Source organism: Heloderma suspectum, chromosome 1, assembly GCF_057233095.1.
Source record: "Heloderma suspectum isolate Gila_16-S chromosome 1, 16-S_ref, whole genome shotgun sequence".
NCBI classification, from domain to species: domain Eukaryota; kingdom Metazoa; phylum Chordata; class Lepidosauria; order Squamata; family Helodermatidae; genus Heloderma; species Heloderma suspectum.
The window spans coordinates 311,781,104-311,801,725 of record NC_139458.1 but is presented as its reverse complement, the minus strand read 5'-3'; the positions used below and the strand labels follow the sequence as shown (position 1 = coordinate 311,801,725).

Here is a 20,622-nt window from a genome sequence, read left to right as displayed (position 1 = left end):
CCGAATACATTGGCACTCAGCCCCCCAAAGTTTCGGGGAGAAATTCTCCCCCATCCCTACTGTATTGTATCATTTATGAAAAGCTCTCTCCCTATCAATCTTTTCGCAAGAAGACTATGGATTTCATAAAACCTGCAGAGATGGTGATATCGCTGTGTCAGTGATAGGGATGTCAGAGAATTTCGCCACGAATCTCGGGGAGGCCGAATGCCAGCGCATTCGGCCCCCTGAAATTGGTGGCGAAACGGTCTGCCCCCCCGCCCCCCCCCCCCCGGGACGGGACTTACCTTGGGCGAATCCTCCTGGCGGCGGTGGCTGCGGGTCTTCTGACTGGCTGCCACCGCCGCCATTTCCAGTAAAAAAAAAAAACAAACGTGATAGGCTACGTAAAGATTTACGTAGCCTATCACGGCTAGATTTTTTAAAAATACCGTGATAGGCTACATAAATGTTTACGTAGCCTATCACGGCTGATTTAAAGGAAAAAAAAAACATGCGTGTACGCAAATGCGTTCCTTATTTTGACACGTCTTAGTCTACGTAAACATTTACGTAGACTAAGATGGAGAAAATAAGGGGAACGCAAATAACGCAGACGCTACGCTATTTCCGTTCCCCTTATTTTCGCCGTAGTCTATGTAAATGTTTACGTAGATTAAGACGTGTCAAAATAAGGAATGCAAATGGCAGCGCCCATGAGCGCCGCCATTTGTGTACGCGCATTTTTTTTCTTTTAAATCAGCCGTGATAGGCTATGTAAACATTTACGTAGCCTATCACAGCTGACTGCAGGGACGCAAACGGCGGCGGCTATGGCCGCCGCCATTTGCGCACCCGGCCGGCCAGGATTTGGGACGGGGGAGGGACGGAGCACCTCCCCCCCGGCCAGAATTTCGGGGGGGAGGACGGAGCGCCTCTCCCCCGCCAGAATTTCGGGGGGGGGGAGGGATGGAGCACCTCCCTCCCACCTCGAATCAAATTTCGTTAAAGGTAAGTCACTTTCGTACATCCCAGTGATAATTTAATCAAATAATTTTGTGTGACAAGTTAATACAAGTCAGGCTGTTTACTCTCAGTAAACACCTTAACAGTCTGGGTCTCCTGTTTGCACTGATGTGGATGAGCCATTTGAGACTAGAGTGTAGACATTTATTGTCACTCCCTCAAAACATCCTGCTGAAAGCAACTTATTATCCAGTCTTGGATATGAACTAGGAATGTACTTCCTTGGGGTTGTTGCAGAATACAGAGCTGGAGTCCAGGCACTATTTCTAGCCCATATATCTTGGAGCAGATAATGCATCCCCTGGCTGGATTTGTTGGTGACATAGTGCAAGAAACATACGATAGAAACACAGATGAGTTGGATAGACTAAAATTAATATGGATTTGTCTAAGTTGGTGCCCTGATTTCTGTTCCTAGTAGAAGGATCCATATTATACAAAATTTGGAGTGTTTTTGTGTTTTTATACAGTTTGGGTTTGTGGCTCTGTGGCTCACTGCACCTACTGCTCTGTGAATGTTAACTGCCCTAATAACATGCTCTCCTGTGAGTGTAGTAAGGCAAGCTGGTAAGGGGTCTTCATTGGAAAGAAGAGATGCACAAGCTCTATAGGAAGCCAGAAAACTACTGCAACTCTTCCAAGTTACCCAAATGTCTCGTAACAAAACTGGTTCTGATAATGGCAGCAATACCTTGGTGGGATGTTCAGGTTGACCACCTGTGAAGATCCATATTGCTCATACCAGCCAAGAACAAGATTTAAACAACAAAATGGCCTAAGGGACATTAATTGGTACACTATAATTAACATAAAACTAACAAGCATAGGTCATTACATTACCTTCACTATTATTTAATAACTTGAAACTGATTTCTGAAACTTACAGAAGTATATTTGCCTATGGGCTTCCATTTTTACTTTTTTTTTTTTAGCTCTGAATAAAATACATAACTGTGAGACCAGGAGTTTCATTAATCCTAGTAGTTATCCAAACCGCTAAGGCATTTGCTTTTTGAAATCTCAGTGAAGCATGGAGATACCTGCATCTACACGCCTGACTTGAGCCTCTAAGCATAGGGGAAAATGACAACTCCCAGGCTTTGCTAAGGCATTAGCATAAAATCTTCCATTCAGATTTTCCCAGCTGAGACCTATTAATACTCACAATAGGACAACATTTTTAATTTTTCTCCCTATTTCCCCTGGAGCAATGGAGCCTTGATTTGTTTGCTTGTTAATTTTATTTTCTGAATCATCTCACTGCTGTATGAGGAAGCCAGAGATTTGAGATACCATGCTGTGTTTCCATAGCAATGGCTTGAGTCTCTAAGTATGGCTCTGAAGGCCATATCCTAGTCAGCCATGCAGTGCACATTTCCATGTGTGTGTGTATGTGTATATATATAGATGTGTGTGTGTATAATATTTGTAAAGGCCTTTGTGCTATGGACAAATAATAACCAACCAACCAACGAAATCTCTCTCTCTCTCTCTCTCTCACAAAAACTTATTGACTGTGTACAATGCCCGAGCTTTCAAGGAACGCTATGATGAAGTATAGAGGATGGAACCTTAAATGCTGAATTCTGCCTCATTCCTACAAGCAGCAGATCAGTTTTAAATTCAGCAGGAGAACGCAAATAGACAGTAGCCCTATGCTACTATTCTGTTCTAAAGGAGTAATTGTCTCTACATGCGAGGAAGGAGAGTAGAGACATGCTTGCTAGCTCTGTGGCTGTCCCATCACCTTCCATGGGTGGGTGCTTCTAGATGAGCTTTTTTATCCTGCAATTGTCCTTCCTCAAACACAAGATTTCACAGGGGTCTAGACCAGGGGCAGGCAACACTGGGAGGTAGGGGGACATTTTTGCCACCCAGACACCCCCTCCTCAATTGTCACCAAAAATTGTGTATTTTTTGTATTTTGTGGGAGGGGTGGTGGTGAAACTGGTTTGACAACACCCTTCTGAGTGCTTGGAGTGGCTCAGGAAATTTTCTGAGGCTCCCCAGTTTTTTCCAGGAAACTTTGGAAAAATCTCAGGCCAATTGGAGGAGAGCTTCAGGGGGCTTGTGAATCTCTAGTTGCAGCTCATAGACTTAGTGAAACATTTTCCAGCATGTTTTGTTGTAAACAAATTATAACAGGCCAGTGCTGCTTGACAAAGCAGCATTTATGATATTCATTTGTAGATGACAAAGAATTTATGATATTCATTTATGATATTTTTATCTCACCTTTCCTCCGAGGAGCTTGGCGTGGTGTACATGGAGAAAGTTGACAGCCTTTGGCATTTTCAGTTGGAGGACTTGACGTAGCAGGGCTCGGCGAGATGAAGGAACTTAAACTTGGGAGTATCGCTGCCAGTCACAGTAGACAGTACTGGGCTAGATAGACGAGTTGTCTTAGGACCATAGGTAGCTGCCTTATACAGAGTTAGTCCATTGGTCCATCTAGCCCAGTATTGTTGACACTGACTGGCAGCGGCTCTCCAAGGTTTCAGGCAGGATTCTTTCTTAGTCCTACCTGGAGATACTGTGACCTGTGAAGTAGGTTAGACTGGGAGAGAGTGATGGGATTTGAACCTGAGCCTTTCTAGTCCTAGTCTATTATTACTCTATGAATTTCTTAGGGTGCAATCCTATGCATGTTGAGACAGAGAAAAGGCCTACAACTCCCAGCTTTGCTGGCTGGGAAATGCTGGGAGTTGTAAGCCCTTTCTCTGTCGCAACATGCATAGGATTGTGCCCTAAGTCACCTTTCTCTTAAAAAAGACCCAAGGTGACTTACACCAAAATTATTACAACATACAAAATATAAAATAGCTAAATACAATTTCCATTAAAAATACCAAAACATAATAAAACCAATTAAAATACCAAACATAATAGTCTAATACTCTAACCTACACTATGTTATTTGGTTCTTGTGATATATAGAACAATATCGTTAATTTTAGCTTAAGAAGAGCTTTAACCATTCATTTTAAAAAGCTGTATTTTAAAATATCAGTAGCTCACATGTAGGTTCTTTTTTTGTTGTCAAATATGTTTAACATACAAATTGCCTAGTTGTGTTCAATATACTGGAATCAATGGATGTAGGAAACTATTTTCAATGTTATTGAATCTAAACATTGCAAGCTATTCTCTTTAGCATGCCAGAGAGTTTCTTTCCTCTCTTACCTTTCACAAACATTTTCTCTCATTTAGTTTTAAGATTTCAAGCTATGAAGCTTGTTCCTTGGGGAATTATTTCACACAATAACAGTGTTACCTATCAGGAAAACTTACCTGACATTCAGCTTAAGTTTTCCTTTTAATTTCACTTATTAGATTCACCTATAATAGTATTTTTGTTCAATAATTCATTGCCATTTTAATGTACCTGGGCATGCGTGGACCTACTTTTCTTTTTCATCAGTGGCAAATATGGTCTATACATATTTAAACTCATACATCCTCATTAACCCAAGCTGACAACTTCTATCTCTTTTGTTGCTCTGGTCTCCAATCTCGCATGCTTCCCACTAATGAAGTCAGCACCAAACCTCCAGCTGTACCAGTCAAGTATTTCACTTAAATAATGTAACCATGACACACATGGGCAAGAACTGCACTAATCTTTCCCAGCTGAATTCCATGGGGTGTGTGTTTCCCTCCACTGTCCTACTAAGCAACCCACCCTAATCTCAAACAGTTTCTTCTTCCAAAGCCCTTAATAAAGGTGGTGAAAACAGGAAAAACAAAAAGGTAAAATAATTCCCATTACAAGGCTTCTGCTAGTCCTCAATGCCAAGTGCAATTGCTAATATCTCCTTGGGAGACAAAGGATCCCTACAGGGTTGATAGGAAGAGTAGGGAGAGGTTGGGAAAAAGCCAAGTGGACATTTTTACGATAGGAACCAAGTTCAAGCCCCTGTCGGGGGATAAAATGGTGAGGCTTTTTTTAATTCAGTAAAGGAATATGACCCACTTACTTACCATAGTGGAAGATGGTAAAACAGATGAAGTCTGTTTATTTAAAGAAATTGGGTATATATCCAGCCTTTGGCAAAGATCATACTTAACATACCTAGATACATTCAGCAAAATCCCGCTCAATCATCCCCGGGTGGCATCAGGCACGTTGCTATCTATCAAGCCTTGCTTCCACGTAGGGTTGTTGTGAGGAAAAATGCTTAGGGGTGGGTGTTGAGAAATCCTTCCTCAGAGGAAGGTTGGGTTATTAATGCAATAAAACCCAATAGTTAACAGTTACTGTGTTCATTTGTCCTGGGCCTCACACTGTACCATATTGTTACTGAAAAATTCAACCTCACTGCCATTTTAAGTATACTTCTAACACCTTGATTCTAAAAGAAAAACATTTTGCCTGGGGAAGGTGAACCAAGTGGAGGCTTGAGGACCCATGGCAAGATGTCCTGTATCTGTTGTCCTCACTTCAGTGTAGCCTAGGTGGAAAGCTTCAGAGCCTGATGTGTGAGAAAAATGGATATATTAAAAATGCCTTACTCTAAACCTAGTTCCTTCTGCAAAGCACCAAAGAGATAGAACTACTGAATATATGCTACTGTTATTTTAAATGAAAACCATTTAAAAGAATGCTCCAAACAAACAGAATGGTACACCGTTTCTAGTCGCTTCAGCTGAATATTATGAGGCCACAAAATAGAAACTCAATAACAGAAACCAATTTTATTTGTTAAACATAGCCTGGAATTGTTTGCAGTCCTTAGCTCAAGTGTTAATTACATTACAAAGTACTTAACAGGATTTTATGATTTCTGAAGTGCGTTTTCTGTAAATTATATTTCCTGAGACATGCAGAGTATTTAAGATTTCTATAAGTTGTGCATAAATTGTATACAGCAAAACATTATACAATGTCAGTGGTGGGTACATTCATTGGTACACAAAATTAAGTACTTCTAAAATATATTATCAATGTAACACAGGGAGGGAGCAATCCTATGGCCACTAGACAGCAGCTAGACGGCCACAGGATATGTTGTTTTCCGGGAACCTACCTTGGAGCCTGCGCTCTGAGGTTGGTTCCTGGAAAACCAACCTCCCCCGTCTGCGCTGCCTCCGAGGCCATGCAGAGAAGCCCAATCCTCCACACTTGGAAGAGGAACATGGAGCAGCTGAAAAGGGGTGGGGCTGGGGGCATTCCAGGGCAGGGTCAGTGGATCTGCCTGTATGACACATCCTATGTGTCGTACAGCAGCCTCCTCTCCCGCTCGGCCCCCGCCCCCCACAGCTAGTCAGCTGAAAAGAGCTGTCTACCAGAAAAAGCAGAGCAGGAAAGGTGTGCCCCCGTGCTTCCCTGCCTTGCTTTGGATGGGCGGTCGCCTCGAGTTCAGAGGCAGCCGCCTATCTAGATAGGATTTCACCCTCAGTGTGTCATAAGAACATAAGAGCTGTGCTGGATCAGACCAGGGGTTCATCTAGTCCAGCATTCTGTTCACACCGTGGTCAACCAGCTGTCGACCGGGAACCCACATGTGGTGGGTTCTGCTCATGGAAAGAAATTGTGCAAGATAAGTAAATTACAATTTTAAGCAAGCATTCTTAAAGAAAAGTTTATGCTTCTAAAAAGTATCTAAGAAAAATATTAACCATGTAAGGATTGTATAGTTCTCCCCCAAGGCTTACAAATGGTTATGGGTTACAGATCAACAAACTGACAGCCACACAGAAAGAAAGGATTTTTAAAAGGGAGTTCAGGCGATACTTCTAATTGGACCCTGCTAAATTTATTGGAGCCTGTACTGCTTGTTTCAGTAGCTTGTGGGAGAGGTAGGTAAAAGCAATGCCAAGTAACTTAGATTCATTACAGTAGTCTTCCCTTCAAATACAAGGGAAGTTTTCCCTTCAAGTTCCCTCCAAAACTCATTGAGGTGCTGGGTAAGTTTCAGTTAGTTCAATGAAGCTAATAGATTTCAATGATCCAGGTATAACATCTGAAAACTAGATTGTGGGCTGCAATACAGAGATGCTTCAGTGTCTCCTGGAGAGAAAATACTTCTCTGTAGAGAAAAGTATCTGGTGTAACAATCACATATAAGCCTATTTATCAGTTGCCTGTACATGTGGTTGGCCATGATCATTCTTGCACTGCAACCTGTGAATAAGATGTGCAGAGTACAACATATGAAGCGGCTCTCAAGAAACCATGTTTCTAACAGTCACAACAGAATCCCATTTGGCTTTAAATCCTACTGCTGAGAGTAGTCGCATAAATGCACAGCTTGCAGTTTCATCAGTAGTTCTAGCCCCTACTGTGTACTTCTAGTCTCCAGAAATTTGAAGACTCTAATCCTAAAACTTATGTCATCCCTAACGCTTGATGATCCCTCTGTCTTTTAGGGATTTGCTAACTCTATTCTATTTCTAATAGTAGAGTTTTCATAGCCAATAACTTGGTGACCCCTTATTTTCTTATTTTACTGCATATATTAAAACCATTAGTAAGGGACTGATAATACAATCCTATTCATGTTTACTCAAAAGCAGTGATGTGGGGTAGAAAATTGTCCATTTCATAATTTCATTAGTAACAATGAATGGATCCCAACTGCAAATGCAATATTAGGCAAGCTTGGCAGTTTCAAAGTTATAATTAATGTTTTTCAAGTAATTATTCCTAGTAAGTATGTGAGGGTACAATATAAGTCACTGAAATATACATATGTCTCAGTGTGAAATGGAACTAATAAGTAGTGACAGAGAAACTGAAGATCCCCCAATGACCTCAGTGGAAGAGTCAAACTCTTATAAAAATAGATGAGTGGTTGTCAGCATAATATGTGTAATTGTTTGAGTTGCTGAAATGTATTACATTGCTCTGTGCCATGGAAATTGTGCCATGGGGTTCCACAGGGCTCTATTTTATCCCCTATGCTGTTTAACACCAACATGAAACGGCAGGGGGAGGTTATACGGAAGTGTGGGCTCAGGTGCCATCAATATGCAGATGACACCCAGCTCTACCTCTCTTTCTCATCAAACCCAGGGGAGGCAGTGGCTGTTCTCAGTCAGGGCCTGGACTTGGTTATGGACTGGATGAGGGCCAATAAACTGAAACTCAATCCAGACAAGACAGAGGTACTGTTAGTGGGTGGTTCATCTGCCCGGCTAGGTGATATTCAACCTGTTCTGGAGGAGGCTGCACTCCCCCTAAAGGATCAGGTTCATAGTTTGGGGGTGCTCTTGGATCCAGAACTGTCACTTGAGGCACAGGTGAACTCAGTGGCACGGAGCACTTTTTATCAGCTTAGGCTGGTATACCAACTACGCCCTTATCTGGACAGAGATAGCCAAGCTACAGTTATCCATGCTCTGATAACTTCTCGTCTGGATTACTGCAATGCGTTATACGTGAGGCTGCCTTTGAAGACAGTCCGGAAACTTCAGCTGGTCCGAAATAGGGCAGCAAGATTGTTATACAAATAGCAAGATTGTTAACAGGGACTGGCCTGCGAGCTCATATTACACCAGTACTTTTTCAGCTGCACTGGCTGCCAGTCCATTTCCGGGCCTGATTCAAAGTGCTGGTATTAACATTTAAAGCCCTTAATGGCTTGGGGCCAGGTTACCTGAAGGATCGCCTCCTCACATATGTGCCTGCCTGGACCTTAAGATCATCGTCAGCGGCCCTTCTCCGTGAGCCCCTGCCAAAGGAAGTGAGGCGGTGGCTACTAGGAGGATGGCCTTTTCTGTTGTGGCACCCCGGCTCTGGAACGAGCTCCCTAGTGAGGTTCACCTTTCCCCTACATTGTATTCCTTTTGGCGCCAGGTGAATATTTTATTTTCCCAGGCATTTTAGCTTTCTAGACTTTTAGCTTTGCCTTTTTAAATCTGTATTTTAAACTCCTGCACTGCTGCTAGGTTTAATTGTGGTTGTATTGTTATATTGTGATTTTAATGTTCTATGTATTTTAAATTGTTTTATTGTGTGCTGTTTGGTTTAAATTTTTGTGAACTGCCCAGAGAGCTTCGGCTATTGGGCAGTATAGAAATGAGATAAATAAATATTAGGGCACAATCCTATGGACTATGCTCCTGCTGGATGGAAGCCTGTGAAGTTGGAGGGTTTCAAATACCCTATGCCCTGCCAGGCTGTTGCTGGCAGCAGGACGGAAGTGATTTAACCTCCTGTTCCCCCTCTTCCCAACCCCTGCCCCACCAGTTAGATGGGCCTCTGACCCCCCTTAACTCACTTACTGAAGTGGGCAGGAATGCATGACTGCGAGGCCATTGGATTCTGCGGATCCTGGCCTCCCCCCCCCCAGTCACCCCCTTTTCAACCTCTATGAGATTGTCAGATGGCACTCTTGAGACCTCGGAAGGCAAGCAGTATGATTCTTTCCACGATGGTTATGAGGAGCCAAGGGAGGGATCCAATGTCAGATCCTCCTGAGGTATTAGGAGTATCTATGGCTTTGGGAAGGGGAATCCAAAATCTCCAGGGATAATAGGATTCGGCCCTTAGTATGTCAACAGTTTTCAGTACCTTTGTTTTTTTCTTAAATTTCAACAATGTAAGAGAAGTACCCAAATCACTACTCAGAACCAAGTCCCACTGTCTTCAATAGGGCTTACTCCCTTTTAAGTGTGTTTATGATTACAGTGTAAGAAATGTATAGTCATTTCAGCCAACTGTTATTAGACATGAAATCCATATAGAGGGGAATTCCTTACAGACAGTGGGAAAAACATCAGGGGAAGAGTTCTTGAACATCAGAGACAAGCTTTAAAAAGTACAAGGCTAAGGAAAAAATGTTCTACTTCACATCTTGTTTGGTTCCCCAATGTACTTTCGAAAATATATGCACTGAGATGTATTCAACTAAATCTATAAATCCTTTAAAATAAAAAGTGTTGCTATTATGCCCCATTGCCTTTGATTTTAGGGTATACAACTGAACAGAAAATATATAATGTGTATTTCAATATAAATGCATACCACTAAGTAAGTCAATAAGGCAGACAACTCAGAAGATTAAATGTCAATGTGACTGTTTTTTATGATTTACATTTTGTGTTCGGGGACTGGTACCCAAATACAAAATAAAAGTATGGCACATCAATTGTGGATAATATATGCTATTCCCCATAATATTAAACAGTAACAGGGGCCCAATCTTTTCCCAGTGTCATATACACTGGCGTTAAGGCAGAATTTGAACATGCATGGACTATTGTACTTGATCCATAACGTGTGAGCTTTTTACTAGATTGTATGTACCATTGGACACAAGTGTATTGGCCCTCCACAGAAAAAATTATAATAGTTAACATCACACAGGTCCATATCTAGTAAAAAGAATGTATATTTGGTGGGAAAAATGGCTTCTTAAATGGAAGCTGCTATGTCTGTAAAAATGACAGTTATGTAATTAAAAAGAAAAAGACTAAAATAGCCAAACAATTAAATGGTTCAAATTACATATTTCTGTAAGAGGGAAACTCCAGCGGCCTGTGCAAATATATTTATTCCTGAAATGTACCACATCAGACAACTGATTGTAAACTGAACGTCTGAATGCATTCCCATATTAACAGACGGACTCACACACGCACACCCCCTGCACACACCGAAACTTGCATGTTAGAGAGGTTCTAGTCCAGCTTCCTCCCTGAAATTCTAGCTTTGAATATGCAAGGAATTGTTTACAGCAGTTATTTGATTCAACTGTTGTCTGAAGTAGCATAGTTCATACAGGACTGGTAATTGTACATTTTGTCTTGGACCTTTAGCTTGAATCCCAATTAAAGAATCAGGTCAAATGCTTGCAAATTCCTGACTAGCAGAGCTACAGCAATAATTAAGAAATGGTCTAGCAATATCTTGTTTATCTCTCTTCTCCAACCATCATAATGAAGATTGTTGTGAATTAACAAACACATATTAATATACCTAGTGGAGTACAGCAAGTGAAAGGAGCATGTTCTGAGTTTGTCAACAACTTTAAAATCAAATGTCATGGGGTAGTTCCAAATCACAGAAATACAGGCAAGAAAATGTTATGACAAAAATAAGAAGAGGAAGGACTTGACCAACTAAGTGCGTAATAATTTGAAGCGCACTTGGGACTTGTTATTCTCTGGAATATAATAGTCTTCATCCCAATTTACAAGCAAGAAAAGACTACTAACAAATATCACTCTCCACTGGCATTAATAGTGAAAATTATCTGCAACATCCAACTACACTGCCCCACATGAACTTTCACAAAATTCCAACTTGCTAACAAGCCCATAAAGGATCGTATCAATCAATCCCAGAAATCCCATGTTTTAACTTCAAGATGGATGTCAAAATGTTGTGTACAAGTTGGTAATGCCCATTTTTGCATAACGTATGTACAACAACATAAAAACAGATGTGCACCAAGAAAGATTCTGGATCCACATCCATGGCCTAGTAAACTTAATTATGGATTTAGAGCAACCTGTAGTCCTACCATCCACCACTATATCCACCTTATAAACGCTGTACTTTCGAGCAGGGGTGAGTTGTCTAAATTAGTCCTAGGCAGAAGCTATGTGTCACTTGATTGGCTACATAAAGGCATACAGTAGAAAACTTTACAAACACTATGTACGTCTGAATACATGTAGTTAAGAACAGGATTAACTAACGATAGAGATGTATCTACAAAGCTATTTTTACATGGGACATTGTTCTAATTTCTCCAGGGAAAGAGGCTAAATAAGACATTGTGGCTACTTCTTCTATCTATTTTTAGATAAATACAAGAACCCCATATTCAAATGTACATATTATTAAATGGACTAAAACATCTTTAGATGGCTTTTAACAGCTGAATTTCTTGAAATATGATCAAAATATTATCCAAATTAAAACATGACTTCAAATACTGATTTTAGCAGTATCAGAATTAACAAACATTTCACAAAAGAATGGATCAAGTGTCTACTAAGCTATTCAATGCTTTTCCACTGAAGCTCAAAGAAATTATCTGAGGGTAAGATAGATGGAATGAATATTAAACAGAAATTTCTACAAATATATAGATCTGTATCATAATTACTATCACAAAATTTTATTCCAGAAATACTGATCCTTTCTTTTTTGTAGCACAAAGAGTGATTTTGTCTGTGTGTGTTTCAGTTTCTCTATAAATATGCACAACGTGCTTCCAAACTGTTCATTCGTTTATTATGTTAATGTTATCCATTTAAAAAAAAAAATCCTGTTGTATAACAGATTTTGCAAACAGCTATTTCTTAAGTAAATTAGAATTTCATTTCTCATAAGGCAGATCTTAATATAGTTTTGAAAACCTTTTATCACATAATTGACTGAAACAACTGTTGAGACACTTACATTATTTGGATAGAAGAAAGCGAACTGAATCCATAAGCTAGGCTGCGATTTGTAAAAACCTGTAGCCTTGTAGCTGAGCTGTTAAGCTCTAAATCAACCACTCTCAGATTCAGGCTTCTCTTCCTTATTGTCACCACGTGACAGTGTCTTACTATTATAGGACTCGTGATTGATGTCTGTTTCTTAGCTCATAGAGAGGAGCATTGGTTTAAAACTTGTGCAGGGTTTACAAAGATAACTGGAGAAGAAAGATTCAAACTTATAACACTGTACCCCTGTTCAAGGAATATTAACCAAAGCTACTGAGAACAGCTGCCCATCAAACTCATTACAAATTTAACTGGAATCCCATCAGAGGTGCATGAATAAATCTCCAAAGAGTATTGGCTTGTTTTATATGCTTTTCAGGCCTTGCTAAGAATTTAAATCCTTTACCAGTGGCATTCATTATGTAGCATATGGACCAGACTGTATGATATGAAGGCAGTGCTATGTGTTACTTTCTGTTAGATATCCTACATGGAAATATCAGATGTTTCCCCATTCCCTGGCCTACCATTCAAATGTTTTATACACCCAAATCACACATATAGGAATAAAAGGAGAGCCTCAGACAACCTAGATTCAACTCTCCGTATTATGTATATGCTGTATGATTGTTACAATCATATACTGTGAAGTGAAGGAATCTCACTGGAAATGGAATCTCAGAAGTCAACTGTCTGCAAAGCAACAACAAACACTAAAAAAAGAAACCAGTCAGAGGTAGAAGAACTATGCCTTGAAAAAAACATACAACACGTCAAAATCTCCTTTCAAGATTTCTAACTTCTGAAAGAAAAAGATTTCCACAATTTCTTTTTACTGACACTGGAACAATTTTGTAGATCTCCTCATGTCTGGGGGGCGGGGGCGAGGTGGAAGAGAACTGTAGCTCAGTACAAAAGGTTGCAGGTTCAATCCCTGGCCAATCCCAGTAGGGCTGGGAAACACTGCTGCCTGAAACCTGGAGAGCTGCTGCTAGCCCAGCAGACAATACTGAGCTAGATGGACCAATCATCTGGCTTCACACCTTTTTAGCAGGATTGTTCTTCTTTAATCACTGGTTTTCACAGGAGCTTTAAACGATGACGATGCTCTCCTGCTGCTATCTGACAACTTTCCTTCCCTCTTCCCGTGTTATCTGAGAACGGGGAAAACCCGGCATTTTCTCTGCTTGAGACTGAAATCGCCATTTCCCCCCTGCATATTTCTCCTTTAGCTCTTTGTCCCGCTTTGTGTGGGAGTGTGCTAGGGGGTGTTGCTGGGTGGTGTTGAATAACATTGTCATGACAACAAATCGGCAGGAGGGTGGGGACAGGTCACTGACCATGCTTCCAGTGACCGTTTCTGTCTCTCTCCCATTCCACTATGGGTGCTTGAACTGTAAAGTGGTTAAACATCCCAAATGCTTCTCTGAGATCCCCTTGAACTCAGCAATGCTTACTTCTGAGTAAACTCACTGGATGTTATTTATTTATTAATTAAATTTATTAATCACCCATCTGGCTGGTCACCCAGTCACTCTGGGTGATGTACAACAATAAAAACAGTTCAGAACAATAAAATTCAACATTAAAAACATCACATTTCTAAAATTACCCTAACCCACCCCAAATGCCTGCCTGAACAACCACATTTTTAATGCGTGGAGGAAGCTCATTAAAGAGGGGGAAGCTCATTAAAGTTCCCTAGGGAGGGAGTTCCACAGAGTGGGGGCCACCACAGAGAAGGCCCTCTCCCTCGTCCTCACCAGCTTTCCTTTCCTGGGAGGAAAGGCTTTGTAAGGAAAGGCTTTGAAAGGAAAGCCATGTAAGGCTTTCCTTTCCTGGAAGTAAGTGCCATGAAATCTGTGTGGCTTGCTTCTGAGTAGGCATGGATAGGAGTGCATTGTAAGTCTACTTACAGTAGCAGTCTTAAGGTTTCCCATCCCCTTCAATGCATTTACCTTGAACCTCCCCCTCCCATTGACTTCACTGACTGCTTCTTCTCCCCTTTGCTCACCAGTTTGATAGGCTTTTCCTCCCAGGGTGGATGGGGGAATCTCTCTTCTCAGCCATGCAGGAGAAAGGCTTGACAGTTAGGATTTCAATGGGTATTAAAAGTACCTTTTCTCCTCCCCTGAATAAATTCATCATGCAGAGCTTGGAATGGTAATTTTTAATGGTTTCCTTTTGGGGTGTGGGGTTGTTTTAGATAAGGCAGTAACACTGAGGTTGTTTTCCATAGTACTCCCTCCCACCTAGCCATCCACTATCTCTTCTCCTAGCCCACCTTGCAGGGTCATTGGGAAGCCAGAATAAGGGGGAAGAGCAACAAGAGCGTGCGGGGGAAGCAAGCTGGGTCTAATGAAGGTGTCCCCTGAGAAGCGGTCGCCTCAGGGGGTGGGTGCTGCTAGGGATGGCTTGGTGTACAGACTGTATACAGGTCTGTTTGTGGATTTCTTACTTCTGTCGTTAGGAACCTGGAAATTGGTATACCCTTCAAACTCAGTAGTGCAAGCAATATCCTGCATTTAATTTCATCATACACTGATGTATTTAGCAGAAAAAGACTAGCAGTGCTAGCAATCTCGGGATAAACCACTGAAAAGACTCTCTCTCCCTCGGAGGAAGGAGGGGACCAGCTCCCATAGCCCAGTATCCAAGTCACTAGAAGGGCTTCCAACTCCCCTCCTGCTGTGGAGGAGTGGAGGGATGGGCGGAGCCATCAATCATATTACAGGAACCAATGATCAGGGGAGGGGAGGGGGCATGGAGCCAGCAGCCCCCTTCTGTCCTGATTGTTCCATGCAGCTCGGCCCAGCCATGAAAAGGTTTACAGAGGAGGGACGGGCTAAGAGATGCCTGTATACCAGGCCAGTGTAAATCCCAGAAAGGATCTGGAATCAAAAGGACCAGTTTTTAGTGGGATAAAATGCCAGGTGTGAAGAGAGCCTATAAGGCAGCTTCCTATGTTCCTACCTGTGCTCCTTTAGCTGGAGGTTTCTTTAAAGTCTGAACTGAAGCTGCCCACACAGTTGAAAAGGCAAGCCACTTTTCACTTTAAAATGTAGTCGGCAGCATCAGCAGAGCAAGTGACTGCAAGCTCCAGCTATGTGTATGTGTGTGGTTCTCCTTTTCATGCTTATAACTTTGTTGGATCACAGCCCTGAGCAGGAGCACAACTGAAGAAATGAGTGGGAGAAAAAAAGGTGGTAAAAAAACTTAGGTTACTATTTTTTAAAGGCATACAATTAAAAAAACAAAACTAAAATTGATTAGTTATCTAAAGTGCCTATATAGTAGTAGTAAAATTGGTTTCAGAACATGATTATTCTTAAATCCTTAACTACTTGTGAATAAATTTTGAGAGTTTTGAAGTATTCATTACTTTGTGGATACTATAAGTGCTCTAATTCAGGGCACAATCCTATGGCCGCTAGTCAGTGGCTACACAGCCATAGGATAGGTCAGTTCCCTGAGAACTGACCTCCACCCCCTCCTGTGCTGCCTTGTAGGCAGCACAGATTGGCGCTGGACTTATAGGAGCAGCAAAAACGGGGCGTCCTTGGGGACGGGGTGGGCAGAAGTACCTTTCCAACGCTTCCTATGCGTCGTCCAGGCCCCCCCCCACTCCAACTTCCTGTGGCTAGACAGCCAAAACTGGCTGTCTAGCCGTGAATGCAGGGCAGCTGAAGTGCAGAGGAGAAGATCCCCTCCGCGCTGCTCCTGCCCTGCATTGGATAGGCGGTCACCTCTGAGTTCAGAGGCGGTCGCCTATCCTGACAGGATTGCGCCCTCCAGGACATAAACCATTCTGAGGCTTCTAAAGACACTAACAGTGCTGTACTATGAATGTTTACTCAGAAGTATGTTTGCATTTAAGCATGCCAACTTTACTTGGGAGTAAACCCCACTGATATCAAGCTGATTTACTTCTAAGTAATCATGCATAGGATTGTCCTGTAGCATTATCAGATTAAGTTAATTGATTTCCATGTACAGAATCCAGGACAAATTCCAACTTACTATATTATTCTTGGACTCAATTTTCTCGCTCCTCTTAAGGGACAGTTCATACAACTAATTTACAGTAAGTAACACAATTAATAAATAATCCATCAACTTGATTCCTGCTGGCAAGGGCAGTGTTGGTAAAGCTCTTTCATTGGGAAAGCTGTTTCAACAACAAATTTAAAAGGTTAATATTGTCACCCAAGATGAATATTCTGTCTGTATCAGCTCTAAACTATGGCCAATTAGAGATGGATAAAGTGCAGCTCACAATTTTTTCGCAATTCGCCTTGCCTTTGCATCAGCTACCCTTGAAAAGTGGATAGTTTGAGAACAGCACTGAAGTAATCTTTACTTTTTATCTATCCTTCTATCTTATCCTTTAGTACACAGATATCCTTTCATGCCACTGCACTCAGGATCCGCCATAAAAATGGTATCATGACCTAGAAGGCAGAGATGTGCACATACTAGAATACAGTGATCCATTTAGTTCTGTGAAAATTGTTACAAAAGTGGCATTGAAAAATCCACTTCAGTCTGGCCGATGGCCATAGTTCAATCTGTATTTTTTTTCAATTAAAAAATCCTTTGACACTGTCACTTTCTGCAAAGTGACTAACATTGGATGATTTGTAAGAAATAATATTCACAGAATGTGATTATATTTCTATTTTTAGTGTGGCTAGAAAAATCTGCATAAACTCCCCAAACATTTATCACTATCTGAAAGCAAAAGAGGAATGGAATTTACAGAATTGGATTACAGCCCTGCAAGTTCATTTCTGTCTTCGCCACTCCTGCAACAATAGGGCATGTAGTTTCCTTGGCAGCGAGGGACTCAGGCCTCCTGAAAAACATACAGTTCTCAGCAGGCGCCAGGGAGGCCTCTAGAAAGACCTCTTTGGAGTAGTAGCTGTTGCAGCCACTCGGCCAAGTAAATGGGAAGAAAGCATGCTACAGGGAATAAAATGCTTGGACCCCATCATGCTCACAATGAGACCATTAGAAGCAAATTGGGCTTAGAATTGGATTTAGAATAAAATAAATGATCTGATTTTGAAAAAATGAAAATGTCAAGCCTAATTCCAAATCAATCAGCCGGAAAGCACCAACCCTCCCCTACCTCTGACACTACATAGTATAGGAAATTCTTCAAAATTGCCAAACCAAGCTCATAAAATATACAGTGAATCAAGCTTGAGGGTTGGCTGTTAGTTTAGGATAAGTGTCAAGGGAGCTCAACAGAGAGGCACTTCCAGTTTAGTCATTCTAAGGCACTCACTGAAAACCACAACATCCTATAGCCTATTACTGAGGAAAGGCTCAAAGCACAGGTGCTCTTGTGGCACAGTCCTCTCATCACAGACTGCCAAGTGAAGGCTACCACACTTGAAGTGAACCCCACAACAAAATATCCCTTCATATGTAAAGCTTATATAAATAGAGAAAGCTAAGCAAGCAAGATTTTTTATTATTATTATGGATGTTTTTAAAAATATTTTTGTTTTATTCTTTTAATTATTTTAATGTAAGCCATCTCTCAAATTGTTAAAAAATAGTATGTACATGGAAAATAAGTAAGATTTGGACACGGGGTGCTTGCATGCAAGCAGTCCTTCACTTGCATCCTGAGACAGTACACACCTGTATGAGGAGACTGAACCAGAGCCAATAAATGTGCAGGCACTCACATGCTTCCAGATGAGGCTTTTATTGTGTAATTGTCCTGCCTCATTCATGCAATTTTACAAGGGGTCCAGCCAGAGTAATCTTCGATTTGCAACCCTCCCATGTTTTCCCCACTACTTCTTCCATCTTTCTTCCCCATCAGAAAAAATTCATCAAGGAGGAAAAGACAAGAGTAGCTGTCCAATGCCTTTGGATTGGTAGCGCTAGAAGCCCTCTGTCTGGGAGCACCCTCAGTTTTCTTTAATAAGGTTATACCACCTAAGAATGCAAGTGAAGAAAGAGCATTTATAACCATGACATGGTTTTGGTGGTTTTTATCTTGGGCAGTCTCCATTCCTTCAATCAAACGTAGTATTTCCAATTTCGCTGGGAATAGATAATAACTCCAATGCTGGAAAAAGAACAATGCTTTTAAAAGCAATCTTTTTAGCTTCTACCTATGCTCACATGACTAATCATTTATATTGTTTTAAAGTATTAGTTTTTGGCCTTATTCTCTGAAAAGTTGCACCCCCTTAAAAGACTATAAAAAGCAAGAACATTTTTTCTTCTTTGAAAATGGTTCCAATGGCTGGGATTCAAACCAAATGTCAATGGGTGCTATGTTTGCCCATAGAACTTTTTAGCTCCCCCCAAGTCCCATAAACGCTTCTCCCAAGGTTAGAATGCTTTCTGGAGTGGCATGGAACAAGGGCTGCTGTAAGGAGTTGATGTATGTATGAGGAGGGCTGTTTTTTACCCTAAACTTGGATACTCCTCTTTTTTAGTTTTAGTTGTTTAACCTCTACTGATAGGATAATACTGTTTCCTAGTTCTACTTATGCTGACAATAACATCACATAAAAGCTGGTTGGGGTTTGCACACCATAATACGATGCCATGCAACATTAGTAAACATTTCTTAAAATAGCTTAACTGAAACTATTAACTATAAATATAACAGTTAGGTATCACTCATCATTTCTACCCCAAATATGCAAATATAAAGACAAGCCTTTTTTTTGCTTCTATAACCATACAAAAGACATACACTGTGGGCATCTACTACCAGTTCTGCCTATGTACATTGAAATGAATGGGAGCTGCACAGGAAAAGCAGGCTATGCTCATAACTCCAACTCATTTTAAAGTGGTTCTTGAGCTGAAAAAGTTTCTAGTGGACTCTGCACTCTATCACTGGATAAGCCATTCCATGCATCGGGTACACATTAAAAGAACTATGAATGCCAATTTTGTTCACAGTTGTTCCAAAGCCCTGAGTTTGCACAGGAGGGCTTCCACATGAGCAGCCAGGGATTGCTTGGTTTTGCTTCCCAGCTACAGCTCCTTACGCCATACAGGAAGCTGCTTCTAAACTTGCCTTGCCTTGAGGGGTAGTTTGAGGGATTTCTTCTGGACAGGGGGAAACACAGAAGCCCGGCTGTATGCAAATACCTGATGGAACCACTTGGGTTGCAGCCAAAGTTGAAATAAGTTCTGCATCATCCTACTTGAGGAACCAATCAAATATTCTTGGCAGAGTACTTGTAATACACAGAATATTAGTATGTACAGTATTTAGCACTGTCAACATATTCTCCATATAGTTTAAGAACCCAAGGGGCTAGATTGCTTGCCACGGTTACCTTTACTTCGTAAAGTGAAAACTTTTAACAAAGTTATAGCCAGAATGCAAACTACATCCTCACAAGTTAAAACGTTCTCAAGTTATCACTGAGAAATAATGATGGGTTTCTTGATGCAGTAGCACCTCATGTAAGCCACTGCTCTTTTTCTTTGCTATATTTTTCAGACCATTTGTGAGTGAGCTCCAGATAAATATTTGGTTTATGAGGCTGATAGTCCAGGTAAGTTGTCTTTCCAACTTTTTTTGGAATGGCTTTTTCAATCTGAGTCCCCTCATGCCATTCATTGAAAGAGGTGATGGAAATGATTTCAGGTCGTACTAGAAGTGCAGCACTGAATGCAGTCTCGTAGTATTTGCCATTGACACGGTTCCGTGTATTGTGGTTGTTCCATGGTCGAATGCTGGTATCAACGTAGCCTGGTCCCACACTTGGAATAAAGATTAGGTTTTTCGTGTCACAAAAAGCTTTCAGGCTTGGCCAGTTATGGTGGCTTGATCCATAAGAGAAGCCATTTGTGGCAAAGTATGTATAAATTCCATCAAAGCCACTTTTATGGATGTCATGCTTGTGTTTTTCTTCCACAAGAAGGGCAATGAATAAGCTATCATATGGTGTATTGCGTATGCTTTGGGATCCTGATACAGTGAGCAGATTTGCCCACATTTCAGGCATTGTTATATATGAATCATAAACATAAAACATGGGAAGGGTTCTACCTGTGCTGACTTTATGTCTGTAGAATGCTGGATGATCTCCATATCTATAAAGCAAAGAATCAAATATATCAAGCAAATATTCTTTATATTTTTAATGAAAGTTAAAAGCTATTCCTCAAACTCCCTCCCTCAATTATATTTCAGTTGAAATGTGGTGTCCTCATTAGCATTACATATACTGAAAAAAATTA

The 20,622-nt window shown here is 41.0% G+C and overlaps 1 protein-coding gene across 5 annotated transcripts in view; it reads right to left on the bottom strand.

The window, feature by feature from the left end:
- Window positions 1-3,704: 3,704 nt before the first annotated feature.
- Window positions 3,705-20,622, bottom strand: part of MANEA (mannosidase endo-alpha) — a 29,599-nt gene continuing 12,681 nt past the window's right edge. For all 5 annotated transcript variants that reach the window (XM_084827137.1, XM_084827134.1, XM_084827138.1 and 2 more), the window contains one exon: window positions 3,705-20,475. In XM_084827137.1, the coding sequence (XP_084683263.1) occupies window positions 19,839-20,475 (637 nt within the window). In that variant the 3' untranslated portion in view covers window positions 3,705-19,838. The remainder of the gene's footprint in view (window positions 20,476-20,622) is intronic.